General features: G+C 39.3%; 1 protein-coding gene and 1 pseudogene across 3 annotated transcripts; both read left to right on the top strand.

The window, feature by feature from the left end:
* Positions 1-926: 926 nt before the first annotated feature.
* TMCO5A (transmembrane and coiled-coil domains 5A) lies at positions 927-17,588 on the top strand. Of its 3 annotated transcripts, none has more exons than XM_029952863.1 (12): positions 927-1,003; positions 1,571-1,615; positions 2,626-2,775; positions 3,423-3,546; positions 4,633-4,683; positions 5,417-5,488; positions 8,289-8,345; positions 8,733-8,792; positions 9,211-9,275; positions 10,861-10,918; positions 12,607-12,647; positions 16,420-17,588. In XM_029952863.1, exons 2-12 carry the CDS (start codon positions 1,581-1,583, stop codon positions 16,616-16,618), a joined length of 912 nt encoding a protein of 303 aa, XP_029808723.1. In that variant the 5' UTR covers positions 927-1,003; positions 1,571-1,580; the 3' UTR covers positions 16,619-17,588. The 3 variants fall into 3 exon arrangements, with proteins under 3 accessions (XP_029808723.1, XP_029808724.1, XP_029808725.1); XM_029952864.1 differs by having other exon boundaries at positions 942-999; XM_029952865.1 differs by lacking the exon at positions 927-1,003 and having other exon boundaries at positions 1,586-1,657.
* LOC115303267 lies at positions 13,017-13,113 on the top strand (annotated as a pseudogene).
* Positions 17,589-18,031: the final 443 nt, after the last annotated feature.

An 18,031-nucleotide genomic window follows, 5' to 3' on the forward strand; every position in this document is an offset into this window, starting at 1 on the left:
GGAGATAGAGCTTTATTTTTATCCCAGTTAAAGTCTCTATCCAATACATTAATTGCCAAGATAACCTTGGTCCAGAGCATTTCCTGGAGAAGCTATAACCAGCTGGGGTTAATGAACTCTCCCTACCATTAATTCCTCGGAGAGGCCATTGGCCTGAATTGTTACTTAATTACTCTTCTGTGTACAGCTTCATAAAGCAATGAAATGCCTTCTTTCAGGAAGAAGGTAGATGGTAATGGGGGTCATCAGAGGCCATTAATTTTACAAATAGTTTGGTAGAAACTACACTATGTTAAGAAGTCACTCTGGCCCACAAATCAACTCAACGCAGTCCTTATTAAGTCAAGATCTGAGACTTCAGGTTTCCGTGACTTGCACACAGAAAAAGTTACAAATTGTGCAGAATCTGGCCAAAATATACATACCAGATAAGAACAATTTACTCATGTACTCTGTTGCTTGTGTTACCCCTTTCCACCCACCAACACACACCCTAGAGCGGAAAGTCCATAAAGGCAAGTGCTTTGGGCTATTTGGTTCACTCTGTCTGTCTCATATTGAGAACAGTGCCTGGCAAAAATAGGCGCTCCTTCCAAGTTTCAGTGTTTGTTGAATGAATGAGTAGTTAGTTGACTATATTAAGTGATTAGGCTGCTGGTGTTAGAAGCCAGAGTTCCCATGTGAGTTGAGCTTGGGCAGGGAAAGTGCTCAATCTGATAGAAAAAGATGACAGAAGCTATGCCTTCAATCTGCCTAGAAATCAGATCCATTGAAACTACTGCCACCAAAGGGAGGACTCAGCTCTGAACTTGGCACAAATGAGAATCCATTGTCACCCACTCTCTACTGTAAGTACTGCCCCACCCACCCTATGTCAATAGCAGAATTATGACCCTATAGAAGCTTCTGAGATTCTATTGGATGGTTCCAGTGGGGGAAGATTAGACTCTTCAGAAGTTAATAGACTAGGGCAGACTCAAGAAGACCATACATCAGAAGGGAGGTAGAGTTTACTGGAGAAAAGGAGGAAACTAAGGAGCAGAATAAGCCAATTTATTTACTCCTGCTTGTTTTTTTTTTTTAATTCTATTTAATACTAAAGATCTTAATATCTGGAGATTCTTGCAGAAACCAGGCTAGAAAGAAGAAAGATTATTTTCCAGGGCAGTTATGCACATTTATCTATGCACATGGGGCTTAAGGAAGCAGCTGGGCATAGAGAAAAAGAAGAGACTTAAGAACAACTGTTAACATCTACTGATGCTTGTTGCCACATGCACATTTCCAAGGGGTTTTGTGTTGGTAAACCATTTAAGTATATCTGCTTCAGGATGAATATGGAATTTTCCAGCATTATCCCTCTATCCTAACTGTATTCTTACTGAGGCATAAGCATATTCATGGGCAGAAGAATCAGAAAGCTAAGTTTTGTTCTGGCCAAAATGTAGGAGTGGGAGGGAGGAAACCAGTTAATTTTGTTACTGTCTTCTGGGACTCTCAGCCAGTTACTGTGTTTTATAAATGGACCCATTTCCCCAATTCATTAGATACATCTCTGCTGGTATTTTAGGGAATCTACAATGGAAGAACACAAGGACAATCAGCTAAACTATGAGTAAGTAGTCCCGATTATGCAAAGTCACATCCAAGGACCAAGGTATGAAGCAGGTCTGCTGTTGATTCCTTCCTTCATCTTCTAGTCTCCCTCTCTCCTTCAGCTCCTATCCATTCATCCTCCACTGTACTCCGCCCCAATCACCCCTCATCCTCCTGAAGGGATAGCCATTACAAAGCCCCCATCCAAGCCAACCCTTCCCAGGTAGGAATTTCTTTTCCAAAACCATCCCTTGTGCTTACTCAATACAAATGTCCTTCTGCCTCATTATCTTCTTTCCAGTTAGCCGTTTTAGAGACAAACCAATTAATTCATTGACACACAAGAAAATGAGAAGTTTATTGAGAGCTTCCCATGTGCCAGATACCTTTCTAGACTACACTAGCATTAAGTTACCATTATTTCACTCAAATTTCCTTTAAAAAACGTATCTGCATTCTTGACAGTGAAAGCCCAGATTACTTCTATGTGTGCTCAATGGTGTGATTTCCATAGTAGATTCTCAAGCCTTCTAGTAGGCAATGGCAGAAAAATTTCCAGTTGAGAGGAGGCAGGAAAAGACGGAAGCCCTAACTGCTGGTGGAAACTTCTTGTGGCTCTGCATAAAGCTGTGTCCAACCACAAATTACACACCAGCTGCCTGACTGAATGTACTTGATAAAAGTGTACTGCATGAGCAGGTTTTGCGAACAATTTGAAAAACCATTCTCTCCAATGCAAAAAGCTATTTAAGGAAGCAAAACTCCTCCTGGAACCAGAGTGGAGGGTATACTATTATACTGAGCACTTTGGCCAAGAAAGACCTCCTTTGCTGACTGAATTAAGAATTATTGAAACAAACTGTAGAGCATGATTAAGAAATGTAATTTCCTAAAAATGAAAAAGGAAAGGTGTGCTCCCAGAAATTGCCAGGCTAATGAGTTATATGTCTTCTAGATATCCTTTTTGGCCCAAAAGTTATTGATCTTAAGATAACTGGCTCTTGTTCATTTGGGGGGCTGAACCTATAGGTCACAGAAAGTGGAAATCTTAAGACTGGTCCAGTCAAAGAGGAACATTAACAGTTTGAACATGGACCTTGAAAGGGATATGCAGAGAATAGATGAAGCAAATCAGGAACTTCTTCTCAAAATCCAAGAGAAAGAAAATGAAATTCAGAGGTGAGTGTTGGCATTTCATGAGGGAAGTTCCTAATCGAAAGAACTAGATGGAGGAGAAGAAACTGAATTTTCCAGCTTGCTCTAGAAACTTTTATCTTATATAGCAAACAAATTTCTTTTTCATTCTTTGGTATTTGTCTGTGGTTCAAACCCTGAACAAGACAGGAAGTTTCAAAAAGAATCCTAGAGGCACCTGGGTGACTCAAGTAAGCATCCTACTCTTGATTTTGGTTCAGGTTGTGATCTCATGGTCATGATCCTGGGATGAAGCTCCTCATCAGGCTCTGCTCTTACAGCATGGAGTCTCCTTGGGATTCTCTCTCTCCATCTCTGTCCCTTGACCAACTTACTCTCTCACCCTGTCTCTCTCGCTCTCTCAAAATAAATAGACATTAAAACAACAACAAAGAGAGTCCTAAAACAATGAGTGATACTAACCTGAGCTGGAAGTACAGTGGGGTGTCTGATGTGGTAATCAAGGGAATCTTACTTTTCTTGTCTTTAAAGAGATTCTGATCATAAGGATCTAGGAAAGTAAATGTTGCCAACTTGAGATTTGTATTTATCACCATCAAAGTACCCTTTTTTATGTGTTTTATTACTTCTAAGGCTGTCAATTCCTCATAGTGTGTATTTGCATTGTCCAGGCTGGAAGGTGAGATTTCTCAGACCAGAGACTTCGCTGAAGACGAGGAATGGGAAAAGGAGAACTACACCATGATGGAGAGGGAAAATGCCTTGCAGGAGCTGGAAGAAGAAACAACCAGACTTGTAAGCAAGAATTAGGGAAGAGCTTGGTGTACCTGGGTGGCTCATTTGGTTAAGTGTCTGAATCTTGACTTCAGCTCAGGTAATGATCTCGCAATTCATGAGTTCAAGCCCCATGTCAGAGTCTGCAATGACAATATGGAGCCTGCTTGGGAGTCTCTCTCTCCCTCTCCCTCTCTGCCCTCTCCTCCTGGCTCTCTCTTTCTCTCAAAATAAATAAATAAACTAAAAAATGTTTAAAAACAAAGAAGCAAGGAAAAGCCATCTGATAGGGTTGATTCCTCCTCACAGTCAGAAACAACAGTTTCCCCTTTTTACATACAAAGCGTAGTCAACTCAAAAGTCATAGCAGAGGGGCGCCTGGGTGGCTCAATCAGTTAAGGATCCGCCTTCGGCTCAGGTCATGATCTTACAGCTCATGGGTTCAAACCCCACATTGGGCTCTGTGCTGACAGCTAGCTCAGAGCCTGGAGCCTGCTTCGGATTCTGTATCTCCCTCTCTCTCTAACCCTCCCCTGCTCGCACTGTCTCTCTCTCTCTCAAAAATAAATAAATAAATAAATAAATAAATAAATAAATAAAGGGGCACCTGGGTGGCTCAGTCCTTTAAGCGTCCGTCTTTGGCTCAGGTCATGATCTCACGGTTCGTGGGTTCGAGCCCTGTGTCAGGGTCTGTGCTGACAGCTCAGAGCCTCGAGCCTGCTTCAGATTCTGTATCTCCCTCTCTCTCTGACCCTCTCCTGCTCGAGCTGCCTCTCTCTGTCTCTCAAAAATAAATAAAAAACATTAAAAATTTAAAAAAAATTTTTTTAATAAATAAATAAAAGTCATAGCAGAACATACCCTTGCATGGATGGGGATGTGTGGAGGGTAGGGTGTCTCTGGCAATATTTAATACTGGGAAGCTTAGCATGTGGTCATCTCGATCCCTGGTAAGCCACTGTGTATGTATTGAGATCAAACCACAGGTCCTTTACTGGGCATTATGCAGGAAGATATAGTTACTGGAGTGAAATAAAGAACAGTCAACTGAATCAAGATGGCGGTACACAGATGCACACTTAAAACTCTCCTTTGTCCTCTCAACAGGATAAGAAGAATGACACTCTGGTCCACAGTATAGAAGAACTTCAAATAAAGGTGAGGTGGGGCTCTTGTGTGTTCCCTGGTCTCCCCACAGCAGCACCACTCGTCAAAGAGGCAAGGAGGGCAAATAATCACAGAAGATCCCACATGTTTGAGAGGTCCATGCTGGGTGTGGGTACTACTCCTGCTCTACTCTCCTGAGCCTGAGCCTCATGACCTAAGGGCCATGGATTTTCCCTGCAAGGGTCAAATGAAAGGAGTGGATACAGTATCCCAGGTATTCAGTGATCCCATAGGTTCTTCATTCTATCACAAGGAGATTGATTCCAACAGATACTCTGTTGAAGGGATTGACTGGGACCTTTGTGGTAAGAGGTTAATTTTACTTTCAATAGAGACTTTTAAAAACACTTAATTCCTAAAAGTTCCTTCTTCTCTGTCTAGATATTCCCTCTGCTTCAACTCCTGGTCAAAATATAGTGGGTTTCTTTATGATTACCCTACTTTCTGACCCTGGCCCACAGACCTGAATAACCTGGCATGGATTAGGGGCTTAGGGAAATACTCCCGCTTTGAGCAGCTTTGGCAGCCAAAACTAGTAAGAAGATGGAGGTAGATTAAAGATGTTCCCAAAGACATCAAGTATCCACCAAGGGACCATCTCCTGGCAGCTTTGATGAGGGCCAAGTTACTGGCTCCCACACATCAGAGAATGTGTTTGTCTGCTATATTTTTTTTATTTGATATAAGTTTTACTTGAAACATATTTTTTCTGTTTGAACCACAGCTTACAAGGAAATCGCATAAGGCAATCAAATGTGAACAAGACAATCTAAAGGGAACCCCAGAAGAGTCAAAGGTAAACAAAAAAGCAATCTTCAATGGGTTTGGGCTGCATGACCAGGAAGCAAACCTTCAAGTGGAAACAAGTGTCCAAGTTGGGATAAATTCTTTGTAGTTTCAGCCATGCCAGGATTAAATCTGGGCTACTAAATGCTGAATTCTCCTCTGCCCTTAGTAAGGGCTTCACTCTGAAGCCATATATTTTGTTCTCTCTCCATCAGAAAGAACAGGACACAAATGCCCAAATGCATATATAACACTGGAGGTAGCTGAAGTCCCTCATTTAAATCCCAGCCCCAGAGGTATTTAGTATGATATATGAAGTTGGGCAATTTAATCAGTTCCTCTCAGCCTCAGTTTAAAAATTGAAAGAAATTGTGTATATAAAATATTCTTTTTTGGGAGTTCTAAAACATTAAAAAGTCACAATTTTAAGGTGACTATTTAACAGTTTGGCAGAAGCATGTGTATAAATTCATAGAGGCAGAATTTAGACTCATAAATCTACTATGTGCCAGGTAATTTACATACCCTGACATTGAATCCAATCCAGAAAAGGATTCATTCAATTGGTCATTCAAGTATATAGTGACCTCTACCTACGAAATGCATCATACAGTGCTTAGCATTTCCCTAATTGTGTTTCACAACTAAGCACCTGAGCACAATCATAATCCATCTGATCAAACATGCAAGATTTGGAGACCTTTTTATTTGGAGAGCAGATAAAATTCTTATTGATAATTTCTGTAGGAATATGTCTTTGTCCTTGCTTTTTTCTTTGCTTTTTCTTTTTACTTTAAGTTTTTTAATTTTTTTTTTTTAAGAAATTTCTACACCCAGGATGGGGCTCTTCTTCATGACCCTGAGATCAAGAGGTGCACAGTCTTTTGACTGCACCAGCCAGGCCCCCTCTTGCTTTTTTTTTTTTAATTGATAGTTATTTTTAGACCTGTCATTTAACACAAGTAAATTAAAGAGCAGAAAAACACATCGTCCCAATCTTTCAATCTCTTTTGCTTCCTAAGCCCCACATTTAAGCCCATACTTAGGCCTTATATTGTGTGTATGAAGACTCTGAAGATACAGACACACTGAAAATAGAAATAGAAAATGAGAGAATAGAGAATTATGGCTCTATGTTCTGTTGGCCAAATTAGTAGTGATAGCCATAAAAAAAGAGGAAGTCAAAGCCATCAGGTAACTTGTTTGGGCATGCCTATGTAGGAAACTTAATCTGGAAAGAGAGACATCAGGAGCCTGTGTGTACATGGGGAATAAACTGGAGTTAAGACTAGAAAGGAGCCTGAAGCTCCTTGACTATCCTAGCCATAAAACTGAAGAGGTCAGAAGATTGATTTGCTTCCTTCTTCTACCCAAAACAAGTTTTTCTAACAGCAAGTCTGCCAGAACCTAGTCGTGACACTTTAAGTCTGGCTATGCTGGCCATGTCAGGTGAGCAGACTCTAGATAGGGTGTTCCTAGGACAACAATGGCCATTATTTTCCTGGCAGCAGACAGCCCAGACCTAAAGAGTATTATTAACCCTTTGAATCATTCCCTTTTGTCCACCTGTATTGCAGAATTCTCAGGTGGTATCTCTAATTCTATGAAATATACATGAACTCTTTTGCTTCTGTTCCTCTTTCGTGCTGATGATCAATCAGTTCAGCAGTTTAACAGGATCTCTGCCTCAACTCCTTGTGACTCAGACCACTGTCTTTAAAATACAGTCCATAGCACATTTGGCCCTCTGGCCCTAGATGTAATTGACGGGAAGGAAAAGGAACTGTTTTATTAGAAGAGTCCAAATGGGGGGGGGGGGTGCTCAATGTTGAGAAAGTAGGAAAAATAGAGTTGAAAAGGAAAAGGAGAAAGACTACAATATGTCCCCTTTGCCTACAGAATATATCCCAAATGCATCTACTACTACTATTACTACCACCCTTTTGCAAGCCACCGTAACGCTGCACCTGGAAGCTAAAGTAGCCTCCTAACTAGTTAGTCCCCCTGCTTTTATATTTAAACCTAAACAATCTACCCTTCACACATAGAAAAGATTCTTCTTTAGAAAAAAGACACGTTAGGGGCACTTGGGTGGCTCAGTGAGTTAAGTGTCCGACTTCAGCTCAGGTCACGATCTCACAGTTACTGAGTTCCAGCCCCCACATCGGGCTCTGTGCTGACAGCTCAGAGCCTGGAGCATGCTTCAGATTCTATGTCTCCCTCTCTCTCTGCCCCCTCCCCTGTTTTCTCTTGCTCTCTCTCTCTCGCTCTCACTCTCTCTCAAAAATAAACATACATTAAAAATTTTAAGTAAGTAAAATAAATTTAAAAAAAGAAGAAGAGAAATCAGATTGTGTCTTCACAACTTTAAGCTCTCACCTGGCTTCTCACTGCAATTAAAATAAAAAGCCAAACTCTCCAGAAGCTAAGTAATCTCTTACCTGTGTACCTTTACCCACCTCATCTCATTCTTTTCAATCTATCTCCCCTAAGACCCACCCACATAACACCTTCATACACACCAAATTAGTGCTACTTCACAGCCTTGGTCCTTGCTGTAACTTCAGAAAGGGACATATCTCTTCCAGATCTCCATTTGGCTAATATTTATTATGTAGATTCAATTCAAGTGTCCTCTCATCTCAAGGTTGACTCCCCTCCATTAAAAAGACATCTGGAAAAAAAAAAAAAAAGACATCTGAAATTGGTCCTGAGGCACTTTAATCACTTGCAAGATAACGTCTGCCATCCTATTTCAGAATGGAATCCTTTTGCCTGGCTGAGTTACCAGTCTCTTTCCCTTTCAATAGGCTAAGTTAGAACAGCTGGAAGCTTCCTGTGCAGACCAAGAGAAAGAGCTGACCAAGGTAATGACAATAACTTCAATGTTCTTTCTCCCAAAGTAAGGAAAACTTGATCTTTGGTCTCAAGATTTGAAGGAATGTATTAGATCATGTCAATACAGTCCCCCAGGTTACTTTCTCTTTTCCATTTTGTACAGAATACCTTCCATAGTCTATACCTTCAATAAATTAGTATCTATTTTTCTCCCAACTGTTCCCAAATAATTCCCATTGGGACTGTAAAATACGGCTTGTTGATCCTCAAAAAAAGGGGTGTGGGGAATGATCTCATATGTACAGCAAATATATATTTAGAACAATTAGAAAAGCATATTTAAGGCCTAACACTTAAGAGGAAACAAGTATACTACTGTTCTTATAGCAATTTAAGACTGAATTTTGGCTTCCTAGGTAATGGATGACTATGCATTTGTGGTCCAGCTCTGTGAAGATCAGGCCCTCTGCATAAAGGTGCAATTTCTCTATAAAAAGATAGTTTGTTAAGGTACAAGATGAAGGGTTTTCAAAGAGCACTGCAACAATTTTAATCCTTCGAGGTGGCATTAAAGAGGCCTTTAGGGAGGATGACACTCTACCACTAGAATCATTCTATTACTGCGCTAGTCTCCAAAGCTCTGAGCTCTTAAATTAATAATGAGCACTTTGCCTACTTATAATCCCAATAACCACAGGAACCTGTCCAGTAGTGAAGTGCAGTAAGAGATCTGGAGTGGGGGAAGGAGCGGCTGGTAGATTGGGAAAGGGGACAAAAAGGCAGTGGTAATAGCAAACATTCATGTGACAATGTAGTTAATACACGCTTATTAACAGTAAAAAGAGCATAAGGCTTCTAGTGAGTAACTATAGTTTCTTTTATTTCTCTTTGAAGAAGTACCAGGAAACTTTGAGGAAAATAGAAGAAGAACTAGAGACTCGATTCCTTGAGAGAGAAGTGTGAGCTTTGGCAAACAAAGGAACATCCTGGTTTTGGTGGTAACTCCATCTCAGCCTGGGTCAGAGCAAACATTTCTCTGACCAATTCCCACTTAGGATTGAGTGAGCCCCAACACCAAATAACTTTCCCCTCTGTTAGCAATCTGGTTGACCCCCACTCAACCACTCCCATTGAAAAATGCAGGTCCTTCTATCTTTCTTAAAAAGATTGCATAAACATACCTTCCTTCATAATTGTATCATATTATCAATTATTCGGGTTTATATTAGGAACAGGAACATGTGCCTTAAAAAAGACTAGGCACCTAGGTGGCTCAGTCCGTTGATTATCCAACTTGGGATCAAGTCATGATCTCAGGTCAGCGAGTTTGAGCCCCACATTGTGCTCTGTGCTGACAACTCAGACCCTGCCTGGAGCCTGCTTCAGATTCTGTCTCCCTCTCTCTCTGCCCAACCTCGCCACCCCGCACCCCACCCCCGTGTGCATGCTCTGTCTCTCTCTCTCTCAAAAATAAACATTTAAAATTTTCAAAAATAAATAAAGAAAAGAAAATGAATAAAAAGGGTTAGTGATCTGGCACCTTGATAAAATGGGCATTCCTTAAATTTCACAGAAAAGGTCTTAAAATTAATAACATCCTCACTTCCGCATAATGTATGGAAATTCAACCATATGGGACAGGCATGAAACTAATCTCTAGACACAAACTAAGTCAAATATACTATAAAATGCAAACTGTATACTATATTAAACTATGAACATTAAAAATTAGAAATAAGAGAAAAGCCTCCCTTCCCCAAAAAAATACTTGAGTATGTCAAGAGTCTAAATAGTGAGAAACTAAAACCAAAAGCCTCACTTCCATTTAAATTCTAATTCACTTGGGAAGTAGTTCCATTTATTAAATATTTTAGAGTCTTGGGATTAAGAGAAAAAGACCTAAGCTTCATACAGCCTCTAAATAGGCTAGGCCCAGATTGTGGCCTGGGGCCAGGGCACCAGGACTTTGACGTCCTTAACCCTAAAGGACACTTTCAAGTCTCCTGAGATCCTTCCTGAACATTAAATATGACTTAATTACTAAGCCAAGATTTTAGAACAGAGCAACCCAATGGAATTTTCTGTGCTCTGCAGTATGTAGCCACTACCCACCTGTTAAGTACTGGAAAGATGGCTATTGTGACTGAGAAACTGATTTTTATTAATTTTCATTAAATGTAAACAGCTACATGCAGCCATTGGCTACAATAGTGGACAGTATAGCTTTAGAATACAAAAGCTTGGGGCACCTGGGTGGCTCAATCAGTTGAGTGTCTGACTTTGGCTCAGGTCCGGATCTCACACTTTGTGAGTTTGAGCCCTGTATCGGGCTCTGTGCTGACAACTCAGAGCCTGGAGCCTGCTTCGGATTCTGTATCTCCCTCTCTCTCAGCCTCTCCCCCACTCACACTCTGTCTCTCTCTCAAAAATAAACAAACATCAAAAAATTTTAAAGAATATAAAACCTTTTTAAAATAACCATGATGTAATATTAACATTTAAGTGTACTTTTTTCAATTCCTACCTTGGTTCTTTTTCCCTTAGATCAAAAGTTTTGAGCATGAATTCTGCAAGAAAAGAGGATAACCGCAAAAATAATAAGGTAAGCATTTCACTCCACCTTCAGCTTCTCTCAGTGTCATTGTCTTCCATGGAGTTTCCAAAACTCTATAAGCCACCAGACACATACCTATCTTCTCATGTGCATTTTCCAAGAATAGTAGCACACATAATTCTAAAGCATTCCAACCGTAAACATACAAACAAAGATGCTTTGAACAATGGTCTTTCCTCTCTCAGAGCCATGCAAATGATTGTTCTCAAAGAAACTAGTCTCAGATCTCACAGAGTTCAGGACAGAAGCAGGAAGAAATATTAATGGAGGGAGCACTCTTTGGAGAAGAGGCCAAGACAAGACACATATACCACTCCTCCCATCTCCTACAATCACAATGTTCTTTCCTGGTGATTCCAACAGAGTCCAAATCTCTCACTACACGAGGGCATATATAACCATCTAATTAGAATTGGCTCATGAGTTGAAATCTGAGAAGTCGTACTTCTTTATGTAACAGCCTCAGCATCTATTCATATTTAACATCATGATGTCATTAGCATATATGCAAAGGTCTAAAGGACACAGAATTGAATTTAGAGCATTCTCTTGGCCTGCTTCATGTTTTGTAGTAGCATAAACTTCTGTTAGACTTCAATTTTGTAATTTATATTGGCTTTCGAGCCAAAACTGACATTCACCAGAAACTTTATCATTGAGATATGTGGTCTTCATAATTTCAGGAAAAAAAAGAAGCCTTCTATTCCTAAAGAGCAAATATCAACTATTGTCCTTGGGGTCATCCAGATGTTTGGAATATCAGACCATGTTCACAGTGACCATGGTTTTCATTATTCTGAACAAGTTATTCTGGTCCCAAACTTGTATATTATACAACAAACAACAGCAACAACAAAACTCCTGAAATTAACTGGACGCCACCTCGCTAGAACCAAGCTTGGCATGCTCCCTGATATATCCCATCATCTATTCCCAGTGACTAATCAAAGTATTCCTTCTCACCACCTATGGGAGAAAATGTCTTCCTCAAGACAGAGTCCCAGAGTCCCATGATGGCTCAATGGGTTTACAGCCTGAGCAGCTGACCTGCTAGCATCCTGCTTCATCTCACTCAAGCTATAGAATCAAATTTGTAACCGAGAAAGTTTCTTTATAATTCCAATTCTGTGAACATCATTTTCACAATTTTAAGATGCGATTGTACTTCTTCATTTTTATCTCACAAGCAAGCAAAAAGGAAAATGAAATAGCTGAGAAAATATTTTGGAAGAGAGATGCCACAGAAATCCAGGAAATATCCTCATCTTTATATTTTTAGAGCTTTTAAAACTTCTCTTAGAATATCTCTGTGTGGTTTTCAAAGCCTATAAACTTGTTTAAGGGTTACTGATTGAGTAGGAGGTAAGGGTGTAATGTGGATTCAAGATGACCCAGGTTCCAAGCCTGGTCCTGCCATTTACTAGCTGTATGACCTTGGGCAACATATCTTCCTTTTTAGCCTTCACTCAGTCCTATCAATATATTAAAAATACAAAATTACACACACACATGCAAATATATATGGCTGTCTTTGAAAATTTCATCTGTTTATGCACATAAAAATTTGCAAGATATTATCTAAATATAGCATTAACTAATGGTTCATTGAATGTTATTTGACAGTGAATGGTAGATTCCAGAAATTGCTTATTTAACAATGTCTTTTATTCTCCCAGCATGATTCTCTCCAAAACAAGGGAACATGGTTCTGTAAAAGGTAAGCAGACATCTTTGAGTAAACTTCCTGGAAAACTGGAGTCCCAAGTCACCATCCTGGCAGACAACAAAGTCTACACAAGGAAACCATTGTAGACATACCCATACACACATACCCCCAGAGTGAAGTCAACAAACTAGTGTCATTGATGACCCAAGTTTCTCAGTTCTAATGTATGACTTCCTTATCCAAAGGCAATCCCTAATCTCAATTTTCCAGTTTTAGAAGCCAATAGCCTACTAATAATCAGAAAGAGGAATTTTATTACCTAAGAGAGATGTGGCAAATCTCTTATTCCCTTTTCCCTTTAATTATTTGAATTAGCTGGATGGATATGGCTCCCAATAATATCAGATCATAAATAGGATGATCTTTTTGTGGTTCATAAAGTGATTGGGTTTTCACACTATTGTGTGAGATGTGTCTCCCTCAAACTTATTACAATGTCAACATGTTACACTGGAAATACTAGAGAACTTGTAAATGCAAGCATACTCCTGCTTAATAGCAAATGAGAAAATGATAATGAAAGAGAGATCACACCCAACAGTACCCAGAACATAATAATTGCCCAAAATTACTTGTTAAACTGAGTAAGAACTCAATATTCAAACAAGTGAGTGGACATTAGTCCTGAGGGAATCACTGTGATAGCAAAGTAAAATTGGCACTTGTGAAGCCCCTGAATTTCTAAGAAAAGGTCAGATTATGTTCAATATAATTTGTTTAAGAAGGCAAAGGGAAACATATATTCAAAGTGGCATGAAATATGATTTAGAAAGAATTCCATCAAAATGGTTAACATAAAACTATTAGTGCTTAAAGGTCAGCTCCAATTGTCTGGAAATTTTGCTTAAGGGGGATACCCCATTCATTATTACATATTCAGATATCCCTAAATACAATATTCCCAGAATAACTAGCAGAATTTCCCTAGAACTCCAAGTCTGCCTTCGCCTATAATTTGACACCAGTGCCTAGCAAGAAACTACCCACATGGGCTCCCAGGGTAAGAACTGTCTGCCTTAAAAGAGGGTTGGTATCCTGAAGAGAATCTGACCTCATCGTAAATGTCTAGCTCATCGTAATAAACTATAAAGGTCTTTCTCTTGCTCTGCTCCAATATCCCATGGGCCACTGGTATACTGGGCACTAACTCAAGAGATAAGAAAGGTAGATTATTCCTAGGAATTTCTCTGGGAATGACATCCCAGAAATTTCTTATGAATACTGTTTTCAGCTTCAAGGAGAATACTAGGAAGACATTTGTAATGGTTTTCTGATTCTAATTCTGACCAAGATGCTATACTATAATGGATCCTAACTCCTATCACTAAGATCAGATCTAGAGAAAAACTTAAGTAAATTGGTGAGCAAGGGGCTGTTTTTGATTGGTGGGTGGATGTAGGTAGTGAATTGGTTCTGCCTCAGGCAGCAACCCAGCACACCTGGATAAGGGTTATATGGGAAAGGAAAAAGTAGAAATTTGCTCGTGCAAATCATAGTGAAACCACAAGGCCAAAGTAATTCATCAGTTTAAGAAGAAATCAAGACCATTATAAGGGGAATTTACAGATATTCATTAGGAAACATTAAAAGTAACATGAATTAAAGAAGAGAAATACTGTATCATGGATAGAAAGCCATAACATCATAAATATATCAATTCTCTTCAAATGATAGACTCATTTCAATTCTAACCAAACTGCCCAAAAGATTTTTCATTGAATTTAATAAAATTATTCTAAAATATATTGGATATAGAAGAGTAAAGAGTCAAAAATAACCTGGACAATTTTAAAGAAGAGCAAAGAATCGGGAACATTCCCTTCGAGATATTAGGACTTAACCTTGAAGCTACATTAATTATAATAGTGTGATATTGTCACAGGAACAATAAAATCAACCAATGAAATAGAAACAGGGCATATATGGAACTTTGATATGTGACAATGTTTGTATGTCAGAGAGGAAAGGAAGAATAGTTTCAGGAACATGGTAGGGTGCCTGGGTGGCTCAGTCGGTTAAGTGTCCAACTCTTGATCTTGGCTTAGGTCATGATATCACAGGTTTGTCAGTTTGAGCCCCACTTCAGGCTCTGTGCTGACAGCAGAGAGACTGCCTGGGATTCTCTCTGTCTCCCTCTCTCCCTCTTGATCTCAAAATAAATAAGCATTAAAACAAAATAAAAAATGGTAGGAGGAAAATGATTATTCAGATGACAAAAAATGAGATTGAATCACATTTAAATATATACAGTATATCTAAAAAGCAAGCTCAGATGTGTTAAGGACTAAATGTCCAAAAAGAAAAAAAAACCATTTAAAAATTGGCAGTTATCTACTGCTACCTAACAAATTATCCCAAAACTTAGTGGCTTCAAGCAACAAACCTTTATCATCTCACAATATCTGTGGATTAGAAATCTGTGAGCCATTTAACTGGGCAGTTCTAGCTCACCATCTGTTATTAGGTTGCAGTTAAGATGCTGGCCAGGGGCACCTGGGTATCTCAGTCAGTTGAGCATCCAAATCAGAGCCTAGAGCTTGTTTCAGATTCTGTGTCTCCCCTTCTCTCTCTGACCCTCCTTGGCTTGTGTTCTGTCTGTCTGTCTCTCTCTCTCCCTCTCTAAAATAAATAAACATTTAAAAAAAAACTTTAAAGATGTTGGCCAAATTAGAGTCATTAGAAGGCTTGGCTGGGGGGAGGACCTATTTTCAAGGTAGCTTACTCACACATCTGGCAAATGTTCCTACTTTTTGGCAGGAGGTCTCAGTTCCTCCTTATGCGGACCTCTCCACAGGACTGCTTATGTATCTTCCCAACATGACAGCTGGCTTCCTCCTGAGAGTAAAGAGGAAGCTACAATGGTTTTAGTGTGTAATCTAGGAAGTCACATACTGTCATTTCCATGATACTCTATTCTTCAAAAGCAAGTCATTAAGTCCAGCCCACACTCCAAGGGAGGAGAGTCTCTTAAAGGGCAGAATATCAAATAGGGTGTGGACATATTTTAAACTAGCATATACTGTTAGTAGAAAATAGGAACATGTGTTAGGCCTGGATGTAGAGATAAAACACAAAAACCATTGGTTCTAAATAAAGATAAATTAGACCTTATTAAAATTAATAACTTTGGTTCTTTAACACCTTAGAGCAAATAAAAGTTATAAAGTAGAAGAAAGATATTCACAATACACACAATGGAAAAGGATTGCTATCAAGATTATATAAAGAACTCCTACAAATCAGTAAGACAAGCCCAAACAACATAGTAGATAAATGGGCAAGAGGAAACATGTAAGACCTGTGAGCAAATGTTCAGCATCATTGTTCATCAGGGAAATGCAAATTAAGACCACTACTTTACACACATTTGGCAATTTTTTTTTAAAGTCTGATATCAAGTGTTGGAGAAAAACATGCACCCACAGAAACACATACCCTGCTGATGGGTTGCAATTTGGTGCAAAATACTTTGGAAAACAACTCTGGAAAGCAAAAAAAACTTAAAAAAATGAAAGAACAAGATATTTTCAGTTAGGGATAAACACTAAAAGAAAATCAAACTTGGTGATGAAAGAAGGAGCAAGTGGCAAGCCAGCAAACGGGAAGGAGCTGTCTGGGTAAGGGACTGTCGATAATGAAGACAACAATTAGTGAGAGACGTGTGCGTATCAAGAAGGAGCCAGACATGCATTTAGGTATAAGTTTTATTTTGTTCCTGGTTTTCTAACCTCTGGTTAATAGTTTCTTGACTTTCTCTTTTCAGGTTTTTTCAATATGTCTTTTTCACCACCCTATTTTTCATCAGACTGCTGGGCTACTTGTTTTTCCACCTAAGTTTTATAAATCCAGATCTCCTTATCAACACACTGCCCGAGATACTGAGCAGGGACATCCTATGGAAGCTAAGATGCTTCCTCTTTCCATCTCTCACACTTGAGACAGAGGACATGTTACCCCATTGATATGCAAGAAATAACCTTGAGCAAAAGAAGGCAAGTGGTGTCTGAGTCTGTAGAGTAACAGATGGCAGAATTTGCATAGAGAAAAAGTTTTCTTCAGTTATTCCCTTCAGGTCTGTCTACTTGATTATCTTCCATCTCCATGTTGTCTTTTAAAGTTTGATCCTGCCCAGTAGAAAGCTCTGTCAATACATTGCAAGGACTACAGGCTAAGCTAAATAGCACCAGATAGTAAACAAAACTAGATAGTAAACAAACTAGACTATCTGGGGAACAATGTCATAGATGCTAAGCGAAGTTAGAACTGACCAATTCTTCTAGAAAATCTTCAAAATATGAGACACTGATCCCTGCAATGCAGAAGGTCGCTCACTCCTTATATTAGAACTCTTTAGTTATAAGTGACCTTAACTTAAGCTAATTTATAAATTTATAGCAATAAAGGGGGGCAGGAGTGTATTGCCTCATGGAACTAAAAATCTGGGGTTTCCAACATGGCTGAGTACAGGAGTCTCAAAGCAGTGTCACTGGGGTTTCCTCACTCTCTCTCTCTCTTTAAATTGGCATTCTCCTTTTAATGGCAAGATACTGCCAACAGCCTAAGTCCCTTAGTACAAGATTAGCAGCCCTAGTAGAATGAAACCATCCTTTCCAACAGCTACAGCAGGAAACTTCAGAGAAACTGACTTAGTTGGGTCAATACCCACCCTGCCCCAAACCCAGTGCGGCGTAAGGAATGGGAGTGCTCTGATTGGTCAAGCATGAGTCTTTGAATCACATTTCCAACCTCTTATAAGGAGGTTAGGGGTAAAAGAGATAAGGCAGTTAACTCCACCTAAGCTCAGTGGAATATTCCTAAGAAAAAGGAGCTCAGTTCCCCCAAAAAAGGGAGAAGGATATGGAGCAAGCAAAAACAGATGCCCACTTAATCACTAACATCCAACTTTATCAATTAAACAAATTCTTAAAGTTATATAGTTCACTGCATGTGTCTTCCTGCCAATAAGAACTACAACTTGTCATGATCATAGATTGAGATACTGAAAAGCCACTGAAAAAATAAAAAATAAATAATCTCAATCTTAAAACCATGTAAATAATTGGGTTTCAAAGGCTAAAGCAAGGACTCTAAACTAAATAAGACTGTAAACTGCTTCACAAACTTGGGATAACATACATATGATCAAACCTCTTATTTTTCCAATTAATTACTGAAGCATCCATGTGTCTTATTAACATGATATATTCTCCCTCTTGAAGCTTCTCAACCCTCCTACATTCTCCAGAGCCTTGACAGCATTGAAATGCAAGAGCAGGGAGAGGTCATTCTGGCTTCCACACCAGCAGGGAACAAACATAAAAGCCCCTTAATTCATTGCCTCTTGAGGCCACACAATGTCAACACTGAGAACTATT

The sequence above is a fragment of the Suricata suricatta genome, chromosome 9, assembly GCF_006229205.1.
Source record: "Suricata suricatta isolate VVHF042 chromosome 9, meerkat_22Aug2017_6uvM2_HiC, whole genome shotgun sequence".
NCBI classification, from domain to species: domain Eukaryota; kingdom Metazoa; phylum Chordata; class Mammalia; order Carnivora; family Herpestidae; genus Suricata; species Suricata suricatta.